Source organism: Propithecus coquereli, unplaced genomic scaffold (genome assembly GCF_000956105.1).
Source record: "Propithecus coquereli isolate 6110/MARCELLA unplaced genomic scaffold, Pcoq_1.0 Scaffold165, whole genome shotgun sequence".
In the NCBI taxonomy this organism is placed as follows: Eukaryota; Metazoa; Chordata; class Mammalia; order Primates; family Indriidae; genus Propithecus; species Propithecus coquereli.
The window spans coordinates 1,993,588-2,021,484 of NW_012141080.1; the positions used below are offsets into that span (position 1 = coordinate 1,993,588).

General features: G+C 42.7%; 1 protein-coding gene and 1 pseudogene across 1 annotated transcript in view; both read right to left on the minus strand.

Annotated features, from left to right (window-relative positions):
* Positions 1-2,646: 2,646 nt before the first annotated feature.
* TMEM231 (transmembrane protein 231) overlaps positions 2,647-27,897 on the minus strand; it is a 48,523-nt gene continuing 23,272 nt past the window's right edge. The window contains exon 7 of the mRNA XM_012641580.1: positions 2,647-3,790. Coding sequence (XP_012497034.1) covers positions 3,610-3,790 — 181 coding nt within the window. The 3' untranslated portion in view covers positions 2,647-3,609. The remainder of the gene's footprint in view (positions 3,791-27,897) is intronic.
* On the minus strand, positions 4,137-12,070 carry LOC105807967 (annotated as a pseudogene).

The following is a 27,897-nucleotide window of genomic DNA, read 5'->3' on the forward strand; positions in this document are numbered from 1 at the left end:
TGCACTTTGGAACTCAAGATTCAAGAGACAAGGGACCCCCAACAGTGATTGCGTGTGCAGCTGAAGCCCCGGCCACACACTTTCAAACCTGTGCTTGCAGCGGCGATGCCTTTTCCACGTTGCTGATGGAAAATCCACCCTCAGCTCTTCCCGCCAACACCGACCCCAGCTGCAGGATCAAGGAGCCTCCCCAGTTGTTCCACTGACCAGGCTGCCAGCCCGCCTCAGAGTGGAGGCATCCCCCGCGGAGAGCGGCGAACCAACGTACCCCAAAGCTTGGCGTCTCCGCCTGACCTGGTGCAACAGGGAGGAAGACACCTCTCTCCGGGGCCTCACGGAAGCCTCCCAGAAGTCTGCTCCAAGTTCCACAGCAGAGCCAGCTCGTTCTCTTCACTGGGCGAGTCCGCGGGGGCTGATTTGCTCCTCGGGGTCCTGAAAGTATTGCAGGGCACGCGGTGACAGCGGGGAGGGGGCTCTAGGAGGCATGGACAGGAGAGTCGGGGTGTCCCAAGCTACTGGAGAAGGCGGAGTGAATCTTGAAACAGGGCGAGCGTCTCAGAAGGGGATGTTGGGGGTGGGGATATCTTGGAGCTACGACAAGTAAGGACCCGGGCGCAGGGACCCCCTCCCGTGCCGGGCACAGTGCCCTGCGTCTTGCACTACCTGTGCGGCCGCCAGTGGCGCACGGCGCTGCCCCGCGCTGCCTGCCCCAGCACAATGAGGAGCTTTCAGACGTGGCTGCGGTCCCGGGCCGGCGGGCAGGAGCCAGGGCGGGGGGAAGGAAGAAAGGAGCCGGTTGGCCCCCAGCTCCCGCTACCCTCCCATCCCCGAGCCAGGGGCCACGCCTCAGGGGAGGGGCTCTGGTTGAAGGCGGGTCCAGCAGGGCTCTGCTAAGGGAGCGCACAGGTGGGCTGGGGTCGGGGGGCGCTCGCTGTTTAGCCAAGGATGAGGGAGGCGCTGGCAGTCACCACTCATCCCACTAACTGACCGAAGAAGTCGTCTCCCCATCCAATCCCCAGAGAAGGGAGGCTCTAGGAGGACAAAGGCCCTTGTGAAGGAAATCAAAGCTGAATCTTGCCCCTGTTCGCTCTGTGGGGCATCCTTGCAGCGAAGTAATTTGCAATCCACACCTGGTCCCAAGCCCCCATCCTCAGCCCTAACCAAATCCAGGCACCTCGATGCCGGGGGGGGGGGGGGACCCACGCTGCCTCCCAGTTCAGTAGCCAAGCTGGAAGGGGGGCGAGAGACCAAGTGGCCTTGAGGAGCTGGAACTGGAGCTGACCCCTCCTCCTGTCCCCTCCCTGTCCTAGCCCAAACCCACAGGCACAGGCTTGATAGCAGGTTAGTATAAATAAAGGATACATTTCAACAAATAAAACAGTTTTTTCACCTTACATTTAAGAGGGCGGAGCCCAGGCATCTGAAAAGGATAGAACATTCTGACCTCTTGTAATCCGTGAAGATCTGAAACAAGTAGTAGCTGCTGGGCTGCTGGGTGAAGAAATTAGCACGATCTTTCCGGGATGTGGTTTGGCAAGATGAATTAAGATCTTTAACAATGGTCATAAGCTTTTTGAATTGGTAACTCCTCTCTAAAATTTTAAAGGAATAAGCAACAAGGGTCATAGAAGTGTCCTTCATGATACTAAAAAAATTGGAAAGAACACAAACGATTAGAAAGATGTGTGCCAGAAAGCCAACCATAGTAACTTCTGGGTAGTGGATTTGCAGACAATTGTTTCTTTAGGTTTTCGTTAGTTTTACGTAATTTACACGTTTACCAACAGGTCTTTAGAACTTACCTGGTCAGAAAACTACAAAACCTCCTTTACAAAGGATTAGGCAGGAGGGGGAGGGGGCAGGAAAAAACACGAAAGAAAGGACAGAAAACAATTCCTTTATGGACCTAACATAATGGGACCTAAGTGGAACATCAGGGGCATCACCTGATTTAAATAGAAACTGGACTCATCGTTTAGTAAATTTAGAACTCTTCCCCTCCCAAAATATTAAGTAAATTTCTCAAACCCTGACTTGGCTCAGTTTATATAATCCTGTATATTCCTTACCATTTTTCATGTTGTAATTGTGTTGTTTGATTAGGGTCAGAAGGTACCAACACCTGGATATGTAAAAATTTGATATTCACCAGACACGCTTGTAATTTTCCAGCCTGTCTTCCACATGGCATGTAGACTCCACTGAAAACTCATTTACTTGGGGTTGGGCCAGCGGATGTTCGCCAAAGAGCTAACAAAAGCTCCAAGGTCTTTGGGCAGAGCCTTGGCAAAGCGAGGCTGCTGTGAGTAACTGGGAGAAGTGTGTGCAGCCTCTGCCCTCCCCATTCTTTCCCCCTGCAAATCCTTCCCTGCTAAAAAGCAACGTGAAACCTCCCATTCTGAACATTTTAATTAGACATTTACAAAACATCATGGTTTCTTTATACACATTTTGCATTAGAATAATTTAACAAAATGTAAAGCCATGTTTATAGATAATCTTTAGCCATCTTTCCATATCTCACTACCTTTTGGGGATTTAAACCACAAACCATTTTTCATTTAAATATTAAGAAAAAAATTAAGCATATAAACAGTTCTAGGGGAAAAGGCATGTGTGTATATGGTATCGGTGTTAGGGAATTTTTCTGCTTGAATACTTCAAAATAGTTTTGTTTCCAAAACTCTTATTTTGGTCAGCCTGAAAGAAAGATGCTTTGGAAATAAGAACTGATCTCCAAGGTAAACCAAGGCACACACTGTGTTTGTGAATGGGCATGAAGCATGGATCTTAGGGGTTATGTCGTTCCAGTGCCAACAACATGCTTGGGATCACAACGAAGGTCCCTCTGTCCTTGGGGGAGACTGCACGTGTCCTCAGGAGGAGAATGGGGCTGAACACTCAGTCTCTGAGTGCCAGCTCCTGCAGACACTTGCTTGGCCACGGGGGTAATCTGGCTGGACTGCTTGTTTGTTAGAGCGAGGGCAGCTGGATGGTCCCAGGGTCCTTCCTCACCCTCACGCACAAGCTTGAGTGGCCCTAGTGCTTGTGCCCGTTCCCTCCACAGCTCCAGTGAAAGGCCTCAGTTCCGGAAATCACAGCTCTGAGTGGGAAACGGAGATGCCCAGGAGTGGAAAGTGCTAGTGATTTACATTATTTGTCACGAGAGCCCTGAAAAGAGTAAAAAGTGGTTCACAACAGGGAGAAGAAATGCACGCTGTGTTTCTCAGTTCCAGGGAGGAAAAGTCTTTGCTTGAATAGAGATGGGACTCTTTCCAAGACGTCTGAACTAACCATAATTTTCTCCTGAAATTCAAGGCTAAGGCAGGAAAAAAAAAAAAAACAAAAAAACTCCACCAAAGGCAAATTATGGCTCCAAGGACCCCTCAGGCCTTTCTATAAATTACTTCCTGATGGATTTGTAGGTGCTTAGAACACATGGAATTTGTGCAGAGCAAAATTAGAAAGAACTGTTTCTGTGTCTGAGGGGAAAAACACTGAAGCCCACGGGTGTCCATTGGGCTTCTGCAGAAATGTCGTACAATGGCAGTTCTCAGAAGACAACAGTGAGGTAGTCTTGTTCCTGCTGAGCCTTCAGAAATGGTCTTCTTAGGATAAGTGCTCCTTATACACTTCTCCACGGGGCATTGCGTTTGCAGGGACTGTGGTCACCACCTGATTCTGAAACACGAATATCTTGATTCTTTCAGACACCCAGAGGAAGATGAGCAGGATACTGACATACTGGACCCAGGCGAACTTTATCATCTCCCAGAATCCTGGTTGATAAGTACAGACAGTTAAGGAGTCACACACCACATGTTGTAAGTCAAAATAAATCAAGGTTCAGGTCAGGCAGGAAATGGCAAGAATGTTTCAAATACCCTTAAGAAAAAAGGGACAATAAAAGATTATTAAGATAATAAATATGGATGATTCTGACCTACAAGAATTGCTAAAAAGTATGAACAGGAAATGAATTTTTTTGATGTATAAACAGCAGACAGATACAGTCATTTGTGTGGTGGTGTAACACTGTAGCAATTTCCAATCTAAGGCTTCTCACATCTATTCCTATTTGGGACAACTGAGGAATTCTTCCTTTTTTTTTTGGAAACTGAGCTACCACTGTCTCTCTAACAGAATATATATAAATCAACTTCCACAGGGTATTGAATGATGGCATCAATCAGGAATGGAGCTTCATAGGCCATGCTGACCAGTAGGATGGTGTTGGGGTCATTCTGGATGGTGGTAACTGCAATACAATCATTAAACATTAATCCAGGATGAGGATGGTCCTTTGGTTAAAAATATTGAGTAGTACAAACAGTCATTTATTCCTGCAGGATATTCTGTACTTTGGAACAGAAAGAAGTTATTCCAAAGTATAGAGAAATAGCATGTGCAAAGTTGCTGATACGTTATTTGTTAAAATATTTATCAAAATATTTATGATAAAATATGTCGAATAATCGAGGGTGGGCACAGTGGCTCAAAACTATTATCCCAGCACTTTGGGAGTCTAGGATGGGAGGACTGCTTGAGGCCAGGAGTTTGAGGCCAGCCTGGGCAACCTAGCAAGACCCCATCTCTATAAAAAATTTAAAAATTACCGAGTGTGGTGGTACACCCCTGTAGTCCCAGCTACTGTGAATGCTGAGGTGAGAGGATCACTTGAGCCCAGGAGCTTGAGGTTGCAGTGAGCTATGATGACAGCACTGTATTCTAGCCCAGGCAACAGAGCAAGACCCTCTCTCAAAAAATAAATAAGTAATTTGGATCCCAAAGTGATTCTACACTATGATAATAGCTGTAATAAAAAAATCCACATAAGAATAAAGGATGAAAGGAATCAGGAAGAAAATGTTGATTTGTTGGTTAGTGTTTTAGTTTTGTTTTAAAATTTCCTCTATTATTGCAATAATGCTGTTAGTTTATTATATAAAATCAGTAAACAACGGTGCAATTGCAGTCCTCCCCCTCCTGAAATGTCTGTGTGTACTATCCATGTTGTCTGGTTGCCAAGTAACACCTTTTTTTTTTCTTTTTGAGACAGTCTTGCTAGAGTGCCTTGGCATCAGCCTAGCTCACAGCAACCTCAAACTCCTGGGCTCAAGAGATCCTCCTGCCTCAGCTTTTTGAGTAGCTGGGACTACAGGCACTCGCCATCACACCTGGCTAATTTTTTGTTTCTATTTTTAGTTGCCTGGCTAATTTTTTCTATTTTTAGTAGAGACAGGGTCTCTCTCTTCCTCAGGCTGGTCTCGAACTTCTGACCTCAAGCGATTCTCCCACCTCGGCCTAAGAGAGTGCTAGGATTAAAGGCATGCAAGTAACACTTTAGCTGCCTTTAGAGAAACCTCTGACCATCAACCAGGCAAATGTGCCGAGTCAAGCACACGCAATGGCCTGAGAGCCTCGCGCTGTGAGGAATGAACACACTCTGCTCTGCCTTCCAGTAGGAAGCTTGGGCACTTCTGTCCTCCTGCTGGACTGCCAGTGTGGGCTGACTCACTCACATTCTCTATTTCTCTCTGGAAAAAACAAAAGGAAACTCATCAGGGCAGAGGTGGGATAAATATGGCAATTAATCATCACTAACCTGCTGGCCCACAGGAGGGGTGGAGGAGGGGTGCTGCGGGTCTAGAGATCAGGACAGAAAGGACAGATCCTGGGTAGTCTGTCTGCTCCCATCACTGAGCATTCGCGAGTTCTGATATTTTGATCACGACAAGGGTTCCAGTTCTTTTTGTCTCTGTTGCCCCCACAAACCTGGAAAGTCCTTGGGCAGTGGATCAAAGTCCCCAACCCATGACTCACCATTCCTTTCCTGATGGGCAGCAACAATGTGGGTGAGGTCATAGTCACAGGCAAAAGGGCTGGTCCCATTGATCACGGACACCTGGACACGGCAGGAGGACGTGGTGTGAGCACCCAAGAGGCTTCTCCTCTCTTCCCTCCTCTGTCTACCCTCCTGCCCACCCAGGCTGCTGCCACAGACCACCCTCTTGATCTTGGTGGCCTGTCCCATTAGCAGTGAACTTTTCTGCAAAGACGAATAAACTCTCCTGTGACAATTTAAGTCCCTTTACTCTCAGTCTTTCCTTCTGCGGGGATGGAAACAAGGGTCAATATCCACCTTTCACAGGTTTAAAACTATTTATAAAATACCCTTCTCCACTCCAATGGGAGAAATAGTTCCTTTAATTTTTTTATTACACCACGTTTCCAATTGCTTTGTCATTTCCTTAACCTTCTCTAAATGATGATTTCTTTATCTCTTTTAAATGTAGAAATGGAAATAGATAAAATGCAAACAGTAAGCATATAATCCCTTAAAGAAGGAAATGATTTCTTGCTCTATAATATCATATTCCTGTTAATCTGATATAGAAAATAAAAAGTGCCAATGATGAGTTTATACATTTTATATGTGTATACAATAAAAAGTGCCATATTAAGTTTATTCTTATGGTCCCCCTCACTTTATAACTTGAATGGATTGGAGCTAGGGTGGCCATAAATCCCAGTTTATATGAAACAGTCCTGGTTTATGGCTGTAATAACTGATAACATCCCTCCTTCACTTTCAAAAGTAGCTCGTCCCAATTTATATGGTCCCTCTTGTGGTAAAATAAAGGTTTGAAATAAGTGATTGGATGTATGCATTCTGGACTCAGAGGAACAGTTGCTGGCTGTTACTTTCAAGCTTTGGGCCTTTGGGAAAGTTAATTAATCCCTGTGAGCCGCCATTTCCTTCTGTACAACATGAGAGTTCATTCTTTCAAAAAATCTCTCGGAGAGCTTACCAAGTGCCAGGCACTGTTTTAGGTACTCGGGTGATGGTATACAGGATGGCAGTGCTGTTAACGCTGAGGTAGACAACAAATAAACCAAAAACATATCTTTAGTATGTCAGGTTGTGGTAGGAAAAGTCAGTCTGGGTGAGGGAAGATGGAGGGAGGAGAATGCTTTTTAGAAAGTTGGGTCAGGGAAGGTCTGTGCTCAGGGACACTGCAACAGGCACATTCATGGAAGGGTCCAATAAGCTATGAGGATCCCTGGCAGAGGGAACAGTAAGCACAAAAGCATTGAGGTGGGAGTTGTTTCCTGGGTTGAAGAAAGAGCAAAAAGGCCAGTGTGGCTGGAATGGAGCCAGGGGGACAGTCATAGGACCAGTGGTGGGTGAGCTGGGAAATGACAATTGTAGGCACATCAGAGATTGCTGTGATGATGAAATGAGATGATATATGTAAACCACTTCACTCAGGGCTGGCATGTTACCTGTTCAAGAAAGTATGACTAATATTATTGTTAAATTATTTTACATCAACATTTTATGTGATCACTTTCAATAGTCTTGTGAGTATCAGGGGGACAGCGAGAGAAAGACAGAGACAGAGAGAGAATGAGAGAGAGAGAGAGAGAGAGAGAGAACCAACCTAAAAGCAAGAACAATTACAATTTAGTTATTTGACAAATACAGACTATCTCCTCTCTCATTCCAGGTGTAAATACAGGTGCATCTCTTCCATACTTTGAAACAATTCGTGGCAAAAATTCCTCAGACGCCTTCTTCTCAGCCACATACAGAGAAATGCTGTTTCTACCTTTCATTCCCCTCTTCAAAGAACTTGATAAACAGTGACATAAAGAAACAAAGACGGTGGACAACAAGAAGCATCCTCACGTTGTATCGGACATCTAGGCCACCATAGCTTAGCGGCTGCCTCTGCTGCAGCCTCAGGTCTCCATTCACATATAACTGGGACCCAGGAATGGCAAAGGAGGACTGGAGAAACGCCATGCTCTGCATCACAAACGTCGACATCCTCTGAAAGCAGCACAAGGAAAGACAATACCAAATGCAGACAGATACGAAGGTCTCTGGGCTCTAAGAGTCACCAGTCTTGGCTGAAGCCTGACAAGCCCTCACGTATCTGGTATAGCCATGCAGGAAGCCTCTGCCCAGAACCCTCTGAGCTGCTGATGGCCCATATAAATGAGTATGACCCAGTGAAAAACATTCGATTGGCCTAAGTTAGATCCCAATCTACACTCCAGGAGAGAGTCTGCGACAGTATGGGTCTTCCTAGCAAACAGAAGGAGGGCTCTATTCTATTAAAAGACAAAGGGAGAGGACGGCCTCCTAAGGGCCCGACTCACGTGCAGTTGGTAGGAGAACATCAGGATGAGCTGCACACCAAGAACATGCTCTGTAGACTGCAGGGGAGGCTCCAGTTTAAAATACAGCCTGTCCATTTTCCCATCCTGGTTCCTGTTTTCTTCTCTCATCTAGGGAACACAAAGGGGGCCAGCGGCCCTGGTCCTTAACAGGTCTGGGAAGAATCCACATCACTTTTGTGCATACTCAATGAACCACTGTCCTGCCATACACAGGCATTATTTCCTTCACCATGAGAAAGAAACATAAACAAGTGTAAGCGCATCATTACTGGGGAAAAAGACACAGTGTGCAATCGCCCTGAACTTCATACTTGTACCTCTCAAATGATCACCGGTCAAAATGAATGTGAACTTAAAGTGGCAATAATAACAACAAACATCTGGATAACATTTATCTCTTTCAGTTGTCTCATTTGATCTGGTTTGTTTGTACTGGTGTTTTCTTTTTTTCTTTCTTATAAACATGCTTGGGTTTGTACCGAAAATTTAAATAGCATATCACAATCGTCTTCTACTTCTTTGCAAGGCAACTTTTTAAAACAGAAATAAACTAATTCTAATCATCGTGCATTCCCCAAACCAACTCAACAGAAAATCACCAAGCTCTGTTTACACATTCTTAAACCACAAGTGTCTTTGCTGCAGATTCTTTTTTTTTCTTTCTTTTTTTTTATTTCAGCATATTATGGGGGTACAGATGTTTAGGTTACGTATGTTGCCCTTGCCCTCCCTCCCCCCATGCTGCAGATTCTTGATGTTGGACCTCATCCATCATTCATGTGAGGACTTTAAAGTCTTGTGCATTTTTAGTACCAATCAATAAAATGAAAAAGGAAGCTAAGTAAAATCGGCAAAGCAGCAAACCACAGATATTTGATCAATTGTGGACAGGAAAGTAAGGAAACCAGGCAGAGATCTGAGGAGGGAAAAAGACAAATTGCAGCTCAGGCAGCGCACGGTGACAGCACATGTAGGCATATGAAATGACTAGCAGGGAAGGACGGTTACTGAAAGGTGATCACTGCTGACATGAGTCCTCCACACAACTCTGGATCTTGTTCTACAGCTGATCCTTTTTCACTGTAGGTTCCCATAGGACTCTACTATGGTATAGCAGCTTTCCCACCTGAATACTCCATGCACGGGTTCATTTTGCTTTCCACCATTACCATTACGTGAGGAAGAGATTTTTTGTTCTATTTCAGGCTAATAAGGTCATTGGGGATGAAGAAATCTCAGTTTTCAGAACCCTTCAATCATTTCTTTCCTCCCAGACAATAATGTCCTTATCCTAGGCTGTGTGTTACAGAAATATCCCCTCCTCCTCCTTCTGTTGGACACTATTCTCTCTGTCCTGTTCCATCCGCTTCCCAGGTGGAGGGGTAGGGTATCCGCTACCAGGGCTGATGATCAAGTTTCTCAGGCAATTATGTACTAGAAATTATGACTAGGAGAGAGGAGGCCTTGTCTTCCTGTGAATTTTCTTCAGCTGGTGTCTAGGAAGACTTGGAACACAATGTTTAGTTAACTCTCTGTAATGGATACATGCCTTCTGGATCTTTACAACTATCCTCTTGAGAGAAGATATTGATCAGGAGAGAATTTCCAGAAGAATTCAGAAAACAACACAGGGTGGGAGGGAGACAAACTCATTTCATTTCATCTTTACAATAAATGTAAAGCCTTAGGTAGGCAGAATAAGCATTATCCCCATTGCATAACTGAGAACATCAAAGTGCAGGGAGGTTAGGGCATTTATCAAATGGTGAACAAAAGATTTCAGATAAGTCTTTGACTTCAAATCTGGTCCTCTTTCTAGGACTTTTAAAAATAATTCAAAGAGAAGATGTGGGTAGGAGAAATCTTGCAAAAAGGCAATGTCAAGGATGTAAGTCTGTATACTTGCTTGTGTGCATACTTTCACTTCAATTTCACAGAGAGGAGAGATCTGGCAGAGCATCACAAAGAGTGCCTACTTGTTAAATTGGCTCATTAATCTGTCAAATACTTTTTGAGGCCCTACTATGTGCCAGGCCATATTTCAGATGCTAGGAATATGAAAGTAAACAAAATAGACAAAGTTTCTATCCCAAAGAACTTACATTACTAGCAGAGAAGGCAGAAAATAAATCAACTTACAAATAAACATGCAACAATATCAAACAGTGCTAAGTGCCATAAAGAAAAATGAAGAAGGCTAAAAATCAGAGAAAGATGAGGGTAGAATTTAATAGAAATCTTTACAGAAAATATTTGGTACAACTGGACCTTTTCTTTTTCATTGTCTATAACAAGATAGCATTTTATTTTTATTGATGTGGATAAAGTACAACTTCTTTAGCAAACTCAGCAAGAATTGTTAAAGGGGCAAAAATATACACTTAACTAAAAAAGCAAAAAAGAAAATGAAAACATAAAATCTAAAAAGTAAATAAACGTTCTGGGCCAGCACAGTAGTATCAAAATACACATCTACAGCAAGTCTTAAAATCCTACAGGAAACAACCCTTATCAGAGATGCATATCTAAATATAATAGCTTGCTAATATCTTCTTGGGCGTAGGCCAAAAAGAAAGAAAATGCCACATTAAAAAAAAAGTTCTCTTTCCTAATCAATTTTTTCCTGAAGCTGAATTTGAAGGGGGAGAGGGAGTCTACAAGCCAAGGACATCTGTCTTCCTTGTCATTTTCATTGAAATTATTGTCACTGTCCTCCCTCACCTAGGACACCAGGGTGCCCACCCTGGAGCCACTGTACTGAGACACATGGAGCTTACTGCTTCTGTGCACCATTGGTCATGTCACTGGCAGAAAGCCTCGTGCCTCTTGGATGTGGAATCTGTCATCGTAATGATGAACACACCGCCAATTGATCTCTGATCCATTCTGTCACACACAGTTCCAAACATTTTAGTACCAAGGTTCTCGTCATTTTAAGGTCTTTGGGGCAGCAGCTCCTGTGACTGCAGCCCAAAAGCCACACCCATCTGCTTTAGCACTTCTATGTCGTTGTGGATTGCAAATGTGTTGTCAAAATTAAACAAATACTCAAAGTTGTTGGAAATGCTGCAGTCAGTGATGATGTTCTTGCTGGTGTTGGCAATGACAAAAGGGTGGGTGGATGATCAGGTTGGGTGGGGGTGGCCGGCTGGCGTGCTGCTCCACTTGGTGGTTTCTCTGCACCAGGCTCTTGAAGGCAATTTGCTGGAAAATAAGTCTTTGAAGTTGAGACTGTTTCTCTTTTATTCTTTCAAGTCTTCTCTGTTTCTCCGCCTCTAAATTCTGACTCTCTTGAACTAAGCCAGTGGGCAGACCAATCCATTTGATTTCCTTCTGCTTGGAGATGATGTTCATGGCCATCCACACATTTAAGGCATCATAGATTCGTCATCTTATGTTTTTCTGGGCACAAGCTGATCCATTTGATAAAATATGGTTAGTGGCAGCACTGAACTCTGCAACCAGCTCATCTGCCACTTTGTTACGGGAAGTGGTTGTTTTCCTCTACACGTTCTTGCAGACCTTCATGGACTACTGCTGCAGGCCCTTGCCATTCTTCACTCCTTTTTTGTCGTGTTTCCTGGCAAACTAATGTGCAGAGTCAGAAGGCTAGTTCTAAGAGACAAAGTGAGCATTGGGGGGGTGTGGGTGTCCTACCATGACAGTATGTGATGCCGCAGGTCTCTGGGGCACACCAGTTACCACATACAGGGCAGAGTTGACACTGGACTCACCAAAGGTTTTTGGCCAGAGCTGCTTACCAGGCAGGTTTACCGTGGAAGGGTGAATAGCTACTAAGGTCACCACATCTTTTCTAGGACTAAGATTCTAGGACCATTAGTTCTCCATTGGCTTCAATAAGAATGGCATTTTTTGCCATGTTACCATATTCGTGAAACAGATGCCATAAATGTTCACCCTCCAGAGAAAAAAATCTTTTTTCCTGGGCTGAGCCTGACTTGGAAATCTGAATGAAGCGAGGTGATGAGGCACGGCAGTGCCGGGGGAAGAGTGAGCCAGGCCCACCACGTGCACTGGGTGCCTGCAGGGTTGGTGCCTCTGGGCAGAGTGAGGGACAAGGAAAGAAGGGCCAAGAGAGCCACAGAGAACTGACAATGCAAACGGTGCATCTCCTACAAAGGACCTGTCATCAAGCTAGACTCCCACCCCACAGGCAGTCAAGGTTGGTATGTTACCACTTGGTTCACTGATGAAATCAATCATTTAATTCTATTTAGTTCAAAGTAAGCTTAATACATGTACAACAGCTATAAAGGAAGGCATTCAAAGAGCTACTAATTCTTTAACACAAATTCTAGGCCAATATCTAAAATCCAGTTGGTGCCTGGCTAAGAGAATTCACAGATCACACCACTACCTTATTTCTATGAGGTCTATGTACAATTTGGAACAATTTTTATATCCACTGATTGTCTGATCAGATCCCTCCGCATATCACAGGAGAAAGACAGGTAGTATCCTGCCCTGTATATAGACAGATAAATTGAGGCTGAGCGAGTGTATGGAAACCAATGACAGAATTGGGACTAGGACCCTGGTTTGCTGGCTCTTCCTTCAGAGCTCCTCATGAGAACTCTAATTTCCAAAATTTTTGGTGGTTAAAGGAAGATAACCTTTTACAGGTATACAGGAAATCAACACTAATGTATTAGATAGAAAAATGCACTTCAGTCCACCTGTATCAATCAGGGTCCCATCAGGAAAACAAAATCTACAACAGTTTTTTTTAACAGGGAGAATCTAACATAGGGAGTAATCAGTCCCAGTGGTTTTAGACGACTGACGAGGCACAAAGGGAACACTGCAGAACACAGAGCTAGTAACCACAGGGAGCAGCTCCCACACCCAACGCTAGAGGAGAGAGGGAAGGGATTGTTAAAACCTAGAGGCTTGAAGGAGACACAGGCCTCAAGGAGCTGGGACTCAGACCTCAAGAAGGAGCACTGCCCAGCTGGTGCCAGGACCTCCAGAGCTGGGAGGAAGGGAACCGGTAAAGCTGGAGGAAAGAGAGATAGTCTTACTTCCTGTGTGCTTGTTATCCCTCTTTGTGTCACCTTGCCTGTGGTTCTTCACCCTGGCAGTGGCAACTGGCTGCAGTTTCTGCCCACTCCTAGAACAAGGCTCATCGTGCCTCCTACTGGCAGAACCTCACAAGGAGCCAGCAGGCAGAGGAGCATATAGTTTCCAGCATCTCAGCACAGTCAGTTCCAGTGTCCTGACTTACATTTTTTCCCATCAGGGATTCTACATTATCTGATAGGTTTGTTTGATTTTTGTTTGGTTCCTGTTTTGTTTTCATATCTTTCATTCTTTTCAGTCATATTCTTGTATTAAAGGTTAATTTCCTGCCTTATACCAATGTCCACTTCACCATATATTTGTCATCACTGAGTGCTATTTTTATGCTGAAAATACACTTTGGCACCAGTCTTTGGGTGTCCAGCAAAGTAGGGGCTGCCACTTCATGGTTCCTAGACTCATTGAATCCTTGCTACCTGCATTTCAATGATCTAAAATACCATTAGTTATAAAATAAATCATTTTATATACCAATAAGGAAAAATACTTCCAATTAAACTATGAGACAATGTTTTCTAATCAGAGTACTTTTTTTATATTTACTGAAATATGTCTAAAAAGATTTAGACATATTTATATCAGATATGTTTACTTAGAAAAATATAAGCAAAATAAATGGATCCAAGGATTCCTAAAAATTCTTTACATCCTCATACTTGTGAACATTTTAACTCAGTCAAGGATGTCCATACTTTTCCATGCAATTTTGTCCTTTGTACCATCAGGCATGTTGGTGATATGGCATTTTAAAGAACAATTCATAAAGAGAACTAAAATCCATTGGTCTGGGCTCTTAAGCAGGCTTTGAAATTATAGAGAGCGAGCCTATTTTTTAAATGCCTTTTGAATCTTCCCTTACCCACTCTCCATTTGGTTCTTAGGGGTTAAAAAAAATGTTGTTTTACTGTCTCTGGGGTGTTTTTTTTCTAGTTGCTGATGCCTCTTCTGCAAGTTTTGATGGTGGCACTTTTGATGTCTGCACATATGGAGACAGAACGATGCCAAGCCTGCCTCCTGGCCCACAACTAACCTAACACACCATAAACAGGAAGGCACTGTGATTTCAGAGATGAGGAAAAATGGGTGTCTTAGACACAAGGCACCCATCCTCCTGCATCTTCTATAGCCTTCAGCCCCCATATTCTCTGGGTCCACACAAGGCTTAAGGAGGAGGCTCACTGAGGGAAAAGGCCACTCTTCTTTTTCTTCCCTTGTTTAAAAAAACAACAAAAAACAGACTTTTAAAGCATTAAAAACACAGTGACTTTAGAGATGTTGTCCAAGGTGAGCTGACAAAAGCAGACACAAGGCCATTTGTGACTTCTGCAATATTTCTCCAAATTAACAACTGCAAAGCCACCACCTAGCATTTGGTCAAACCTTGATTTAAAATCACTGCTTCCTGGACAAGTTGTAGTCAGTCTGGTCTTATGTTGAGTTAGAAAAAAAGGTATCTTGTTGCAACAGGCTTATGATCTTTAAGATATAGCATAAGAAATATTGAGCTTTAGTCCAGATGTTCACTTGAAAACTAAGGCAAAGTACACCACTACTGAGTCTGTTTTTTCATTTGTAAAACGGGGGCATAACCTCTACCTTACAGGGTTATGTTGTAGGGACTAAGGCGATAATATACTTTTTAAAACTTAATAGCTAAAACCAGTGATTATTATAGGCCAATTACTATGTAAAGGAGTTTAAATGTATTACTGAATGATAAAATGCTTATTATACACCCGAGACACTGTAAATCAATAGTGATTTTTACCACTATGGCTTGTAAGTATACCAGGTTATTACCTACCTTCATTTTTGCATGCTGAGACAGGATTCACATACAGTAAAATCCACCCTTTAAAAAACACAATTCAGTAGATTTTAGTATATAAGGAGTTGTGCAACCATCGCCACTCTCTAATGCTAATTTCAGAACATTTGTATCATCCCAAAACAAACCCAATACCCATCAGCAATAACTCCCCATCTCTCCCTCACCCGTCCTTCAAGCCCATGGCAACCCCTCATCTCCTTTGTCTTTATAGGTTTGCCTATTCTGGACATTTCATATAAATGGAATCATAAAATATATGCTGTTTTGTGGATGGATTCTCTTATTTAGCATAATATTTCCAAGGTTCATCCATGTTGTAGTATATAGCGTAACTCCACTCCTTTTTACAACTAAATAATAGTCCACCGTATGGACAAATCACACTTTTTATCCGTTCATCTGTTGATGGGCATTTAGGTTGTTTCCACTTTTTTGCTATTATGAATAATGCTGCTAGGAACATTTGTGTACAAGTTTTTGTGTAAAGATATGACTTTAATTCTCTTGGGTACATACTTAGGAGTGGAAATGCTGGGTTACATGGCAACTCTATGTTTAACTTTTTGAGGAGCCGCCAAATTGTCTTCCAAAGTGGCTGAGCCATTTTATATATCTGTGTTAAAATTTCTATTGTTTTTGATTTTTTTGTTTTATATGGCACTTTCTAAATTTTTCCTTTAAAAACTATTGTCATTAACATTTAAAAAATTCTAAATATTATTACATTCCCTTGATACAAAATTAAAAAGGTACAAAAGCTTATACAGTAAGTTTCTCTCCTACCCTAATCTCAGCCATCTAGGTCCTTCAGCAGGAACAATCAATGTTGTCAGTTTCTTCTGTATCCTCCCAAAGAGAGTCAAAGCAAATATATGTGTATGTGTATGTGTGTGCAAAATCTTCTTGTTATTGTTTTCTATTATTTTCATGGAAATGGAAGCACACTATACACAATTTCTCTTGAAGATGGTTCCACATCAGTATATATACATCCACCTCAGTGGAAAAGAATAGCTATGTAATATTCCACTGGGTAGATGTACCACAATTTCTTTGTGTATCCTATTGATTTGTAGGTTGTTTACAATCTTTTGCTGTTACAATGCTGCAATGAACAACTTTTTACATATGCCAAATCACATTTTGTTGTTTTGTTTTGAGAAAGAGTCTCGCTATCTTGTGCGGGATAGAGTGCAGTGGCATGATCATAGCTCACTGCAACCTCAAATGCCTGGGCTCAGGCAATTCTCCTGTCTCAGCCTCCCAAGTAGCTGGGACTACAGGTGTGCATCACCAAACTCAGCTAATTTTTCTAATTTTTCTGCACTCCAGCCTGGGCAACAGAGTGAGATTCTGTCTCTAACTAACTAACTAAATAAATAAATAAGAATTAATGGTTTGGACATCAAAAAAGTACATAGTTCTTGCTTTGTACATTAAAACTGGAACCCACACACCAGAAGCAGGGGGAGTGCTCTCAAGAGAGTCGTTTCTGGTTACAAAGATAAGAGGTAACTGAAAGTCCAACTGGGGAGTCCACAAGTTGAGGTGAGTAAGTAAAAAGAACGAACGAATGAAACCTAATGCTACGTCCTTGTTTTCATGATTATTTCTTAGACTCAAATAACCAGAAGTGTATGATAGAGGGAAATATACAAATGCAAAGAAAAAAACTTCTACCAAAAATTAAAGACACAGAATGGTAACAAAGTAAAACTAATAAGTTAAATTTTTGTATTTGGAATCTTAAAAAACTTTTTTGAATTTTAATTTAATAAAAGATGGGATCTCGCTCTGTCACCTAGGCTGGGAGTGCAGTGGCACCATCATAGCTCACTGCAGCCTCAAACTCCTGGGCTCAAGTGAGCCTTCCACGTCAGCCTCTGGAGTAGCTGGGACTACAGGTGTATGCCACCGTGCCTGGTAAAAAAAAACTTTTGTTTTCACTTTTGAAAGGAAATACAGGAAGGTGGAACACAAAAAGCACAAGCATACAGTGAAAAGTTAAGTCTACCTTGACAGTGACCTCTCATTTAGTCACTTTCTCAGTTTTGCAAATGACTGATATGTGCTTTTAGATGTTGACTCCTTAAAACCCGAGTCTCCTAGACTCAGTGAATAAAATAATCTGTAAGTCATAACTAAGATCACGAAGACAGAAATTCCCACATGACCTAATTATGAACTCAAAAACATCTCTTCACTCTCCTGCCAGTTAGCTCTATGCCTAGCATTTAACAGGTACCAATACATTCTTGGAAACAAATGACAATCTGTCCAGTTAGACAAAGAAATGTTTTAGGTTGCAGGGAATCCCTGCTCTACCTTCTATTATACTCAGAGTTTTCTTTAAGAAATGCATGGAAGGCCAGGTGTGGTGGCTCACGCTTGTAATCCTAGCACTCTGGGAGGCCGAGGTGGGAGGATCGCTTGAGCTCAGGAGTTCGAGACCAAACTGAGCAAGAGCGAGACCCCGTCTCTACTAAAAAAATATAGAAAGAAATTAGCTGGACAACTAAAAATATATATAGAAAAAATTAGCCAGGGATGGTGGCGCATGCCTGTAGTCCCAGCTACTCGGGAGGCTGAGGCAGGAGGATTGCTTGAGCCCAGGAGTTTGAGGTTGCTGTGAGCTAGGCTGACGCCATGGCACTCTACCCTGGCAACAGAGTGAGACTCTGTGTCAAAAAAAAAAAAAAAAAAGAAATGGATGGAGGAGGAGGGAGTAGAGGGGTAGGAAAAAGAAAAGAGAAGGACTCTAAGCCATAAAGTTGTTATTAATTCAAAGGGCACAAGGGAAGAGATACTCAGGGATTCCTTTCTGTTTCTCATGTCACTGATTGTTTTAATTGTTAGTCACCAGGACTTCCTATAAATTAAGAAATCAAAACAAAACACCTGCATCTTCCCAGATACCCATCTGAGTTCCTGCAGGGACTCAGCATTGAACCAACAAAGTCAATATTTCATCAGTTTGAAAAGAACAGATCCAGATTTCCCAGATGAGCCTCCCCACAAAATGCTCCAAACAAAACCCTCCTTGGTCACAGCACGTTCATTCACTCAAGTATTTGTTTGCAGAACACTTGTATGTTGTATAAGGTGTGATCCCTGTTCTCAAGGCACTCAGAATTTAGCTGGGGACACAAGACAGAAACAGATTTTCAATAATACAAGATAATACATAGTGTTTCAATGACATGTCTACAGATTTTATAAATCTGATATGAAGGTATATTAACACATTTTAACAACAAGAAAGAACAATATTAACTAATACCTGAATTGGTTGCCTTGAACATTTGTGATTTAAAATGCCCATGTTCAGTGGCAATGCAAACATTCTTTGTTACTGACATCTAAAAGGCACATGTTTCACTGGGCCCCTCTGAAATTTAGCTACCCAAAAAGAGAGGGTTGGGTAGAAAGAACCTTAAAGAACTTCAGAGAGTCTCTAAAGGAGCAGTAGGTGATACAGTTAGAATAGAGAAACCAGGCCACTTCCTCTAAAAAAAAAAAAAAGAAAAAAAAGAAAAAAAATCAAAGAGACAGGAAGATTTCTGCTTGAAGCTCAAGGTTTAAATTTACAGTGAAAAAAATAAAGTTACCAGTTAGTAGGAGTATTACATTTCTATATCGTAACGAGGTATTCATGTGTACCTGTACAAGGTCTGTCCAGAAAGTATCCAGCCATGTAGTATGAAAAATAGAGACATTTACCGAAGAAGTTACAAGAAACATTGTAAACAGGACAATGAAGCCTCAGTCCCCTTTCAAAGTAGGCACGTTGGGACCTCACGCAGTTCTCCCAGCATCTCTCCCATTGTTCAAAACATTCTGCAAAATCCTTTGTTGGAATCGCCATCAGTGGCCTTGTCATATTGTCCTGAATCTCATCCCTGGTCTGAAATCTCTTCTCTTTCAAAGGTGATTTTAGTTTGGGGAAAAGCCAGAAGTCTCAGGACACCAAATCTGGGCTGTGGGGGGGCCGAGTCACCTGTGCGATTTGATGTTTCGCCAAAAATCTTTGCTTGAGATGTGACGCATGTGCGGGTGCTTTGCCATGATGAAGCTGCCAACAACCGGTTGGCCACAGCTGCACCCATTTTTATCGAATGGCATCTCTCAACACACAAAGAATATTGAGGTAGTACTCCTTTATTAATTGTTTGGCCTGGAGGAGGATACTCGTGATGGACTACACCTTCCCAATCAAAAAACACAGTTAAAATGGTCTTGTTCTTGCTGCGACTTTGCCACACCTTCTTTGGGCATGGAGAATCAGGTGACTTCCATTTGGACTACTGCGCCCTTGTTTCCAGGTCATAGCTGGAGACCCACGATTCATCTCCGGTTATGACCTTCTTGAGGAAATGTGGTTCATTGGTAACGGTTTGAAGCAAGTCATTAGCAAATGCAGCACAATGTTCCTTCTGCTCTGGTAGCAGAAACCATGGAACGCTTTTTGCCATGTTTCATGCCAAGATCCTGCGTCAAAATCTCGGATACAGTAGTTTTTAAAATCCCCAGATCAGCTTCTAGTTCTTGCACTGTCGGTCCCTGATCTTTGTCAAGTGCAGCTCATACACGTTCAACATTCTCAGGTGTTCTGCTTGTTGCAGGCCTTCCAGAATGTGTCCATCACTTTCAACAGATTTTGGACCATCTTTGAAGCATTTGTGCCACACTTTTATTTGCACTGCACTCATTGCATCATCCCTGAAAGCCTTCTGAATTTATCTGAATAGTTTCCTTGGAGGACTGTTCAAGGTTAATGCAAATTTTTTTTTTTTTTTTTTTGGAGACAGGAGTCTTGCTTCATTACCTGGGCTAGAGTGCCATGGCATCAGCCTAGCTCACAGCAACCTCAAACTCCTGGGCTCAAGCGATCCTCTTGCCTCAGCCTCCTGAGTAGCTGGGACTACAGGCATGCACCACCATGCTCGGTTAATTTTTTCTATATATTTTTAGTTGTCCAGCTAATTTCTTTCTATTTTTAGTAGAGATGGGGTCTCACTCTTGTTCAGGCTGGTCTTGAACTCCTGACCTTAAGCGATCCTCCGGCCTCGGCCTCCCAGAGTGCTAGGATTACAGGCGTGAGCCACGGCGCCCGGCCTTAATGCAAAATCCAAGGCAGATTCGTTGTTCTACTCAGCTCAGTCATATTGAATGCCATGGCCACATAGTACATATACTCACCAGTGGTGTCTAGCGCCCCACTGACTAGTACAGTGAAGTCATCATTGTTCATGCATGCACATCCCAGTCCACTCTCCTTGGCCACCAGGTTCCATCGACGTCACACAAACCATTCTTGTTATATTAACAATGGCTGGATACTTTCAGGACAGACTTCGTATACCTAAAGAAAAGCATACACACCCAAATGCAAATTGTGGTTATTTAGGAATGGGAAAATGGAGGATTTTAATTTACTTAAAATTTCTAATTTACATAAAATATACATGTATATATTTAAGCATAGCCTAAAAACTATTTATTCTCATCCCTGTAACTGTATCCTGTAACACGAGCTAAAGCCAAAACAAAAACAAAACAAATCCCCCTCCCCATAAACAGGTTTAAAAATAATTTATGATATCTTATTACTCCGATTCTTATTCGGAAAGTCCTGAGGGGGGAAAAGAAAACCAGAATACAAATCAGGTACTTTTCTAAGCAAGAATTCTTGTCAATCCTCAAAGTAATCACACCCAAATAAGTGGAAGTCATTCATCAACCATCTAGCAATGTCACCAGCCCGGTGATAGCTGATGAGAAAGGAGTGGTACCTCCAAAAGACAAATATTTTGCTTTTCCTAGCACCCTGTCTCACAAGCTGTTTCTCACAAAGCTTAACATGGCTTCCGTGAAGCCACTGAAATAAACTCTGACTCAGGATTTCAAAGAAGTTAACCAGATAATAGTGGTTTGGGGTGAGAAAAAAACCAACACATAAAAAAAGCACTGGTGGTTAAAAGCCACTCTTTTTTCTTCATCCCACTCAGCTGTGTTTCTAAAATGGGTCAAAATTAACTGACTTCTCATACTAAGTGTTTTTGAGTGGTATTTTTATGTCTAATGTAAAAAGAAAAAGCCTCAGAGCCCCCTCCCCAAACTCCTTATGCAAAAGAAAAGGTAAAAGCCTCAGGCACCTGTGAAGAAATGGCCCCACAGATGACTTATTAAGGAAATTCCTTGCTAACCTCCAAGAAGCAAGGACATGTAAATTGCACCTATGTCTAGCATCTAAAACTAAAGCCTAATCCATTTTATATGAATAATGAATTATAAGCTCTTTTTTTTTTTATTTTTTGAGACAGGGTCTCCCTCTGTCACCTGAGCTAAGTGCAGTGGAATCATCATAGCTCACTGCAACCCCAAATTCCCAGACTCAAGTGATCCTCCTGCCTCAGCCTCCCAAGTAGCTGGGACTACAAGCGCACACCACCATGCCTGGCTAATTTTTCTATTTTTGGTAGACACGGTCTTGCTCTTGCTCAGGATGGTCTCGAACTCCTGGCCTCAAGCAGTCCTCTTGCATTTTCAGCCTCCCAAAGTACAAGGATAACAGGCGTGAGCCACAGTACCCAGCCTATAAGCTTATCTTTGTAGGTAACACAACTGGAGACGAGACAGAATCAACATTCTTCCACCTACCCAGGGACATCTATCTATACAATTGATATTTCTTTCACTCCCTTTTTCCCTTCTAACATTCCCCTTATTTTATGTAAAATGTAGATTTCCTGGGCCTCACAAAAAACCACTTTGCTCTCTCTGCCCTTAGATGCTGAAGTTTCCAACTTCCCCTTTGGAAAAACAGCCACAGCTTCTCTGTGGTTTGTGTTTTTCCAGCACACGTCATCAAAGTCTCAGCTTAATAAACCTCAATTAAGTGTGACTCTCATTTTCGGCCACTTATTATTTGTAAGTTAACACTAACATACTTGTCGAGACTGCAACAGTAATTGGTCCCACGATGCCCATCAACAGGATGCTTACAGACATGAACCTATCAAATTTGTGATGTTGAAGGGTGAAGAGGGCCAGTAATCTAGCGGGGACGTGAAAGAAGACACCAGTGCCCACAGGAACACACCATACCACATCTCCACAAGGAAAGTCAAAGAAAGGCTGTGAATCAGTGCCTTTTCCAGTGCAATCATTGCAAATGAGGACTCACCATACCCAGTTATCTCATTTTCAAAACCATTTAGTGGCAGTGCAGGTTAATGAGTCAAACATACAAATATTGATGGTTTTAGAGGGTTCAATAAACTACCACCCATAGGCCACCACCTGTTTTTGTACATAAAGATTCATTTAAACTCATGCCCATTCCTTTTTTTTTTTTGAGACAGAGTCTAACTCTGTTTTCCGGGCTAGAGTGCCGTGGCATCAGCCTAGCTCACAACGACCTCAAACTCCTGGGCTCAAGCAATCCTCCTGCCTCAGCCTCCCAAGTAGCCGGGACTACATGCATGGTCCACCATGCTTGGCTAATTTTTTCTGTATATTTTTAGTTGTCCACCTCATTTCTTTCTGTTTTTTTAGTAGAGACGGGGTCTCGCTCTTGCTCGGGCTGGTCTCGAATTCCTGAGTTCAAAGGATCTGCCCACCTCAGCCTCCCAGATTCCCTTAAATATTGCTTATGGTTCTTTCCAGCTACAAGGCTATGCTGGTAACAATGACACATACCACATGGCCTGCAAAGCCTTCACAAAAGATGGCCAACACCTTATGGGCTATGTGTACCTTCAAACCGAAGAAAAGGTTCATCTAGATTTCAAAAGTGACCTAAATAATTTCCCTCCCGTAAGAAGCACACGCCTAAGTATCAATTGATAGGGTACCGTGCAATCAATGCCTGTTGATCTTTCCCGACTTTTTGATAATTCAGTCTTCTAAAATGGAAAGCTATACATTTCTATTTATTCAACTTTATTTTAAAGACAATGCAGTAAACATCAAGCCATCAGCTACTATTAGGATATCCAGGCTCTATAGGATATGAAATAAGTACCAGAAAATAGAAATGTTTGGCTTGAAGACAAATGGCAGGGAAGCAACGGGGCAGGTTAGAAGATCTGGCTCCTACAGAATGTCCACTCACTCTTAAAGTGTCTGTAATTCAGGCAGCATTAAGATACTTGATTGCCAATGATGTATAAAAATCTATAGGTTGCATGAGGCACCCTGGAAAATATATATAAAAAAAATATCATCCTGCCCGCAAGTAACTTTACATTTTGGCCAATGGCAGATAAAGCATTTTTCCCCAAAGAACCCAGGGCAAGGATTTAGGATCCTCATGATAGCTCTCTAGCTACCAATATGGACAGAATGAAGATGACACATTAGATAAAATTCATAGTCCATCTTGGGCTAGAGAGGCAGGTAGGTGGCACGTGATTTTAGAGACCAGCAAACAGCTTAGCTCAGCAAGGTTTCTTGACCGTGGCCCTACTGACACCTGGAACAGGTAACTTTCTGTTGTGGGGGATGCACCGTGCACTGCAGAAGGTGGAGAGGCATCCCTGGAGCACTCCCCCCACCTGTGTCAACCAAAGTATCTCCAGACACTGTCAAATGGCCCCAGGGGAGCAAAACCATTCTGATTAAAAGCCACTGGCTTGGCTGGGCGCGGTGGCTCACGCCTGTAATCCTAGCACTCCGGGAGGCCGAGGCGGGTGGATCGTTTGAGCTCAGGAGTTCGAGACCAGCCTGAGCAAGAGCGAGACCCCGTCTCTACCAAAAATAGAAAGAAATTAATTGGACAGCTAAAAATATTAGAAAAAAAATTAGCCAGGCATGGTGGCCCATGCCTGTAGTCCCAGGTACCCGGGAGGCTGAGGCAGGAGGATCGCTTGAGCCCAGGAGTTTGAGGTTGCTGTGAGCTAGGCTGAGGCCACGGCACTCTAGTCCGGGCAACAGAGTGAGACTCTGTCTCAAAAAAAAAAAAAAAAAAAGCTACTGTCTTGACTGAGGGGCAGAGGGTTTACAAGAGCAATGGCAATTAAAGATACAAATGTCTTTACACATTACAGAGCCCTTTGAACACCAGACTAAGGACTTAAACAAATCTGGACTTCAACACGAAAGCTCTGGAAGTGCCAGTGAAGGTTGTCAGCAGTAAAGAGCTGTCAAGACATTATTCCACAGGTCCCAGCTGACTCCCAGTCTGAATGCAAACTGGAAAACCACCTTTTTGCAAGGTCAGTTGAAAGTCAAATGTGCATACCCTTTGCTGCAGCGATTTTACTTCCAGGAATATATCCTATGGGAATACACACATAGGCAAGGTCAGAGGAAACAAGAGATTCCCTGCAGCACTGTCTATACTAGCAAAGACTGGAAGCCACCTGCATGGCTATTCCGTAGAACTTGGAAAACACACTCTGTGCACCCACATAATGGACCATTACACAGCCACATAAAAATATGAGACATATGAACACATACTGATGGAGTAAGATGCCCACGTTACATTGTAAAGTAACAAAAGCAAGCTGCAAAATAGTATGTAGAATAAGATCCTCTTTGTTCAGAAAACAAAATAAACAAACATGCCTGTACAAATGCTTCTACGTACTCCGAGAAAAGTCTGGACATGTTTATTCATTTCATAAATATTCACTATGCAAATAGGCGCTTTTCTAAGCACTTTACAAATACTAACTCATTCAATTCTCAGAACAACTCTGAACCACATACTATTAACATACCTGCTCACGGATGAGACACACAACCACAGGGAGGTTAAGAAATTTGCCTGAGCCCAAATAGCTAGCCCTCATCCAATATGCCACCTTGTGGTGTATATTCAATTATAAATTCAATTATTTCTCAGTAGTGCAGCTGATGACAATTCACTTTTACTTTATAGGAAAAACAAAGCTTTTGTTTTAAGAAGAACTGCTCAGGAAGTCTAATCTGTTTGGTATGAACAATTAAAGAGAGACTAGTTAGGGGCATCAATCGTATTATACTGGAAGGAGGAGGCAGGTGTTTTTTTGGAAGCTGTAACTGCACCGTAAGCACACTGTTGCTTACAGGTCAGTTAAATTAAACCAGTTTTATGAAAGTGTTTTTAATCAGTTTACACAAATTTCTTAATCTTGTTAGGGGGCTAAATCAGATGGGTTATTGGAGATTAGAGATGCGAAGAAATCCCCTCAAACGACCCTTGGAATTGTCACAGGTGACTGCTGAAATTCTTTCCTCATTTTGAGTCAAATGAAGCTTCAATTAATAACAAATTCTGAATACCCCTAATTAGGGGGCCTAGGTCTTGTTTTGGATGAATGGTTCTTAGTGAAAGCAACATGGATGCCCCATGTAGGGCCCAATGCTTATTAAAAATAGCAAATGACTGAGAGTATTTTGGCACTTTTGATGTGGTGAAAAACTATCAGATAGCTACAAAAGGCTTCAAACTATTTCTGAGATTTTTTTTTCTGCTAAACAAGATATAATTTAAGGATAATGTTATAATACTGTTGAAACTGGTCTATTTTATTTGAAAGTGTTTGGCAAATTCTGTTAAAAACAAGCTTAAGTCACATAGTATGCAATGTAAAACGATTATATACTAATGCCTGGGAGGATCACTCAAACCCAGGAATTTGAGGTTGCCCTGAGCTATGATCACACCACTACACTCTAGCACCCGCAATAGGGCTTAAAAATTTAAATGTATATTTGAATATAATTATAAACATATATAAAATATATACACATACACTAACTAAAGCCCTTTTTCCAACAAAGAAAAAAAGCCACCTTTGCAATCAATAGTGTCAGTCAGAAATTGAGGGCAGGATTCTCCATCCTCAGTGTTTCAGACCCCCACTTCCTCAGGAACAAATCTATGTCCTACTGCAGCTTCTTTTCTAGCCAGTCATTAGGCCAGGGGCTATTCCTGCCTGCCACTGCCCAGGAGACTTGCCCTCCCTTGTTGGCAGCAGCTCCAAAGGCTGCACTGTCCGAGTACTGCTTCTGCCTAATAAATAAGCACCTCACAGAGCTCTGGTGCCCACACATCCCTCCTGCCTGGGCAGTCATTACTGCAACCTGGCTTAGCCTGGCCTCCCAGCTAAGGCCCCCTGAACACCACCCACTGCCAGCTGGTCCCCAAGCCAGCAGCACAGCACCATGCAATTCTCTTCCAAAGCAGAAGCACCATCTTCAATTCCAGGGCTGTCACTAACCACTCCCCAAATCACTCTGACACTGACCACCCTAACACCTAACCTGCAGAAAGTTCTATGATGGCACCAGGAATCCACTGCCCCAAACTGGACAAATGGGATACGGATACAAACCTGCCTCCAACGATTTAGAGCAGTCACCACGTGGCTGCTGTCTGCCACTACTGATCTGAGATCACCTTTGGGCCCCTGCTGTCCAGGGCTTCTGCTGGAACTCCCTGTGTTTGAGAGATAAGCACTGCTTTCTGCAGTAGCCCAAGGCACTGCTGGCACCTGGCTTCCCACCTGCTACCTCAGAACCATCAGGGCAGTGACCAGAGAGACCAGGCCTTGATCTGCCAGAAACACACTAAGTTGGTAACTTCTAGAAAAGTGGATCTGAACACAAATGTGCCACCCAACTGCTAAGGGCTGAACTGTGCGCCCCCCAAATTCCTATGTTAAATCCGATAGAACTGTGGTGTTACAAGACGAAAAGATCTTAGTATCTTCATGTCTCTCTCTCTGGCATGTTAGGACTTAGCAAGAAGCCAGCCATCTGCAAGTCAGGCAGAGGCCTTCAGCAGAACCCGACCATGCTGGCACCCTGATCTCAGACTTCTAGACTCCAAAATTTCTTAAACATAGTTGTTTAAGACAATTAGTCCGTGGTACTTCATTATGGCAGTCCAAGCTGAGACAGCAAGACTCACCAGCCCCGAATTCCCCAGGAGCACAGCACCTGAGGCCTGCTAGGAGACCAAGACACATCTCAATTTTCCTAAAAGCTTAAAGGCCAATTTGTAAACAGGACCTGGCTTAGCAGGCCGACACCTCCCTGAAGTTTTGAGAAGGGGAGGCACACTGCACCCCATAACCCCGAGCCATATCCATTAGCTCCCTCAGTGCCTACATATTTTATGTAGCACCACTTGAGTGACTTCAAGCGAGGGGGGGGAAAAGGGGCTTCATCATATGAGATGAGTAGTGTAGTTTACAAAAACACTTTTAGATGGATGGATTACAGGACTCTAATAGCAAAGGCAAACTTGGATCTATAAAACCCTTTTTAAAAAACAAAGTGATTTCTCTTTAACCTACTGCACCTTAATATATCATCTATTTAATAGCTATTTATCGATCATCATATGGCATTTTTCATTTCTCTGGCTCAACACACTATCAAAAATCTTTGTCTACATAGTTTACAGTATTTCCTTATTCACTGCTTCAGAACAAGTGAGTTATTTCAAGCTTTGTTTACCTTGTGAGCTAAATGCATGTCATTCCCTCTGGTGAAGTATAAGTCAGATAACTAATCCCTAATAAAAGATTATAATGGAAATGAGAATAAGCACAGTGGTAGAATGGGCCCTCAAAGATGTTCACATCCTCATCCCCAAAATCTTTGAATACATAACCTCACCTGGCAAAAGGGACTGTGTGGACATGATTAAATTAAGGACCTTGCAATGGTATTAACAGAGTATCCTGGATTTTCCAGATGGGTGTAATGTAATCACAAGGGTCCTAGTAACAGGGAGTCAGGAGGTCAGAGGCAGAGAGATGTGAAGATGTCATACT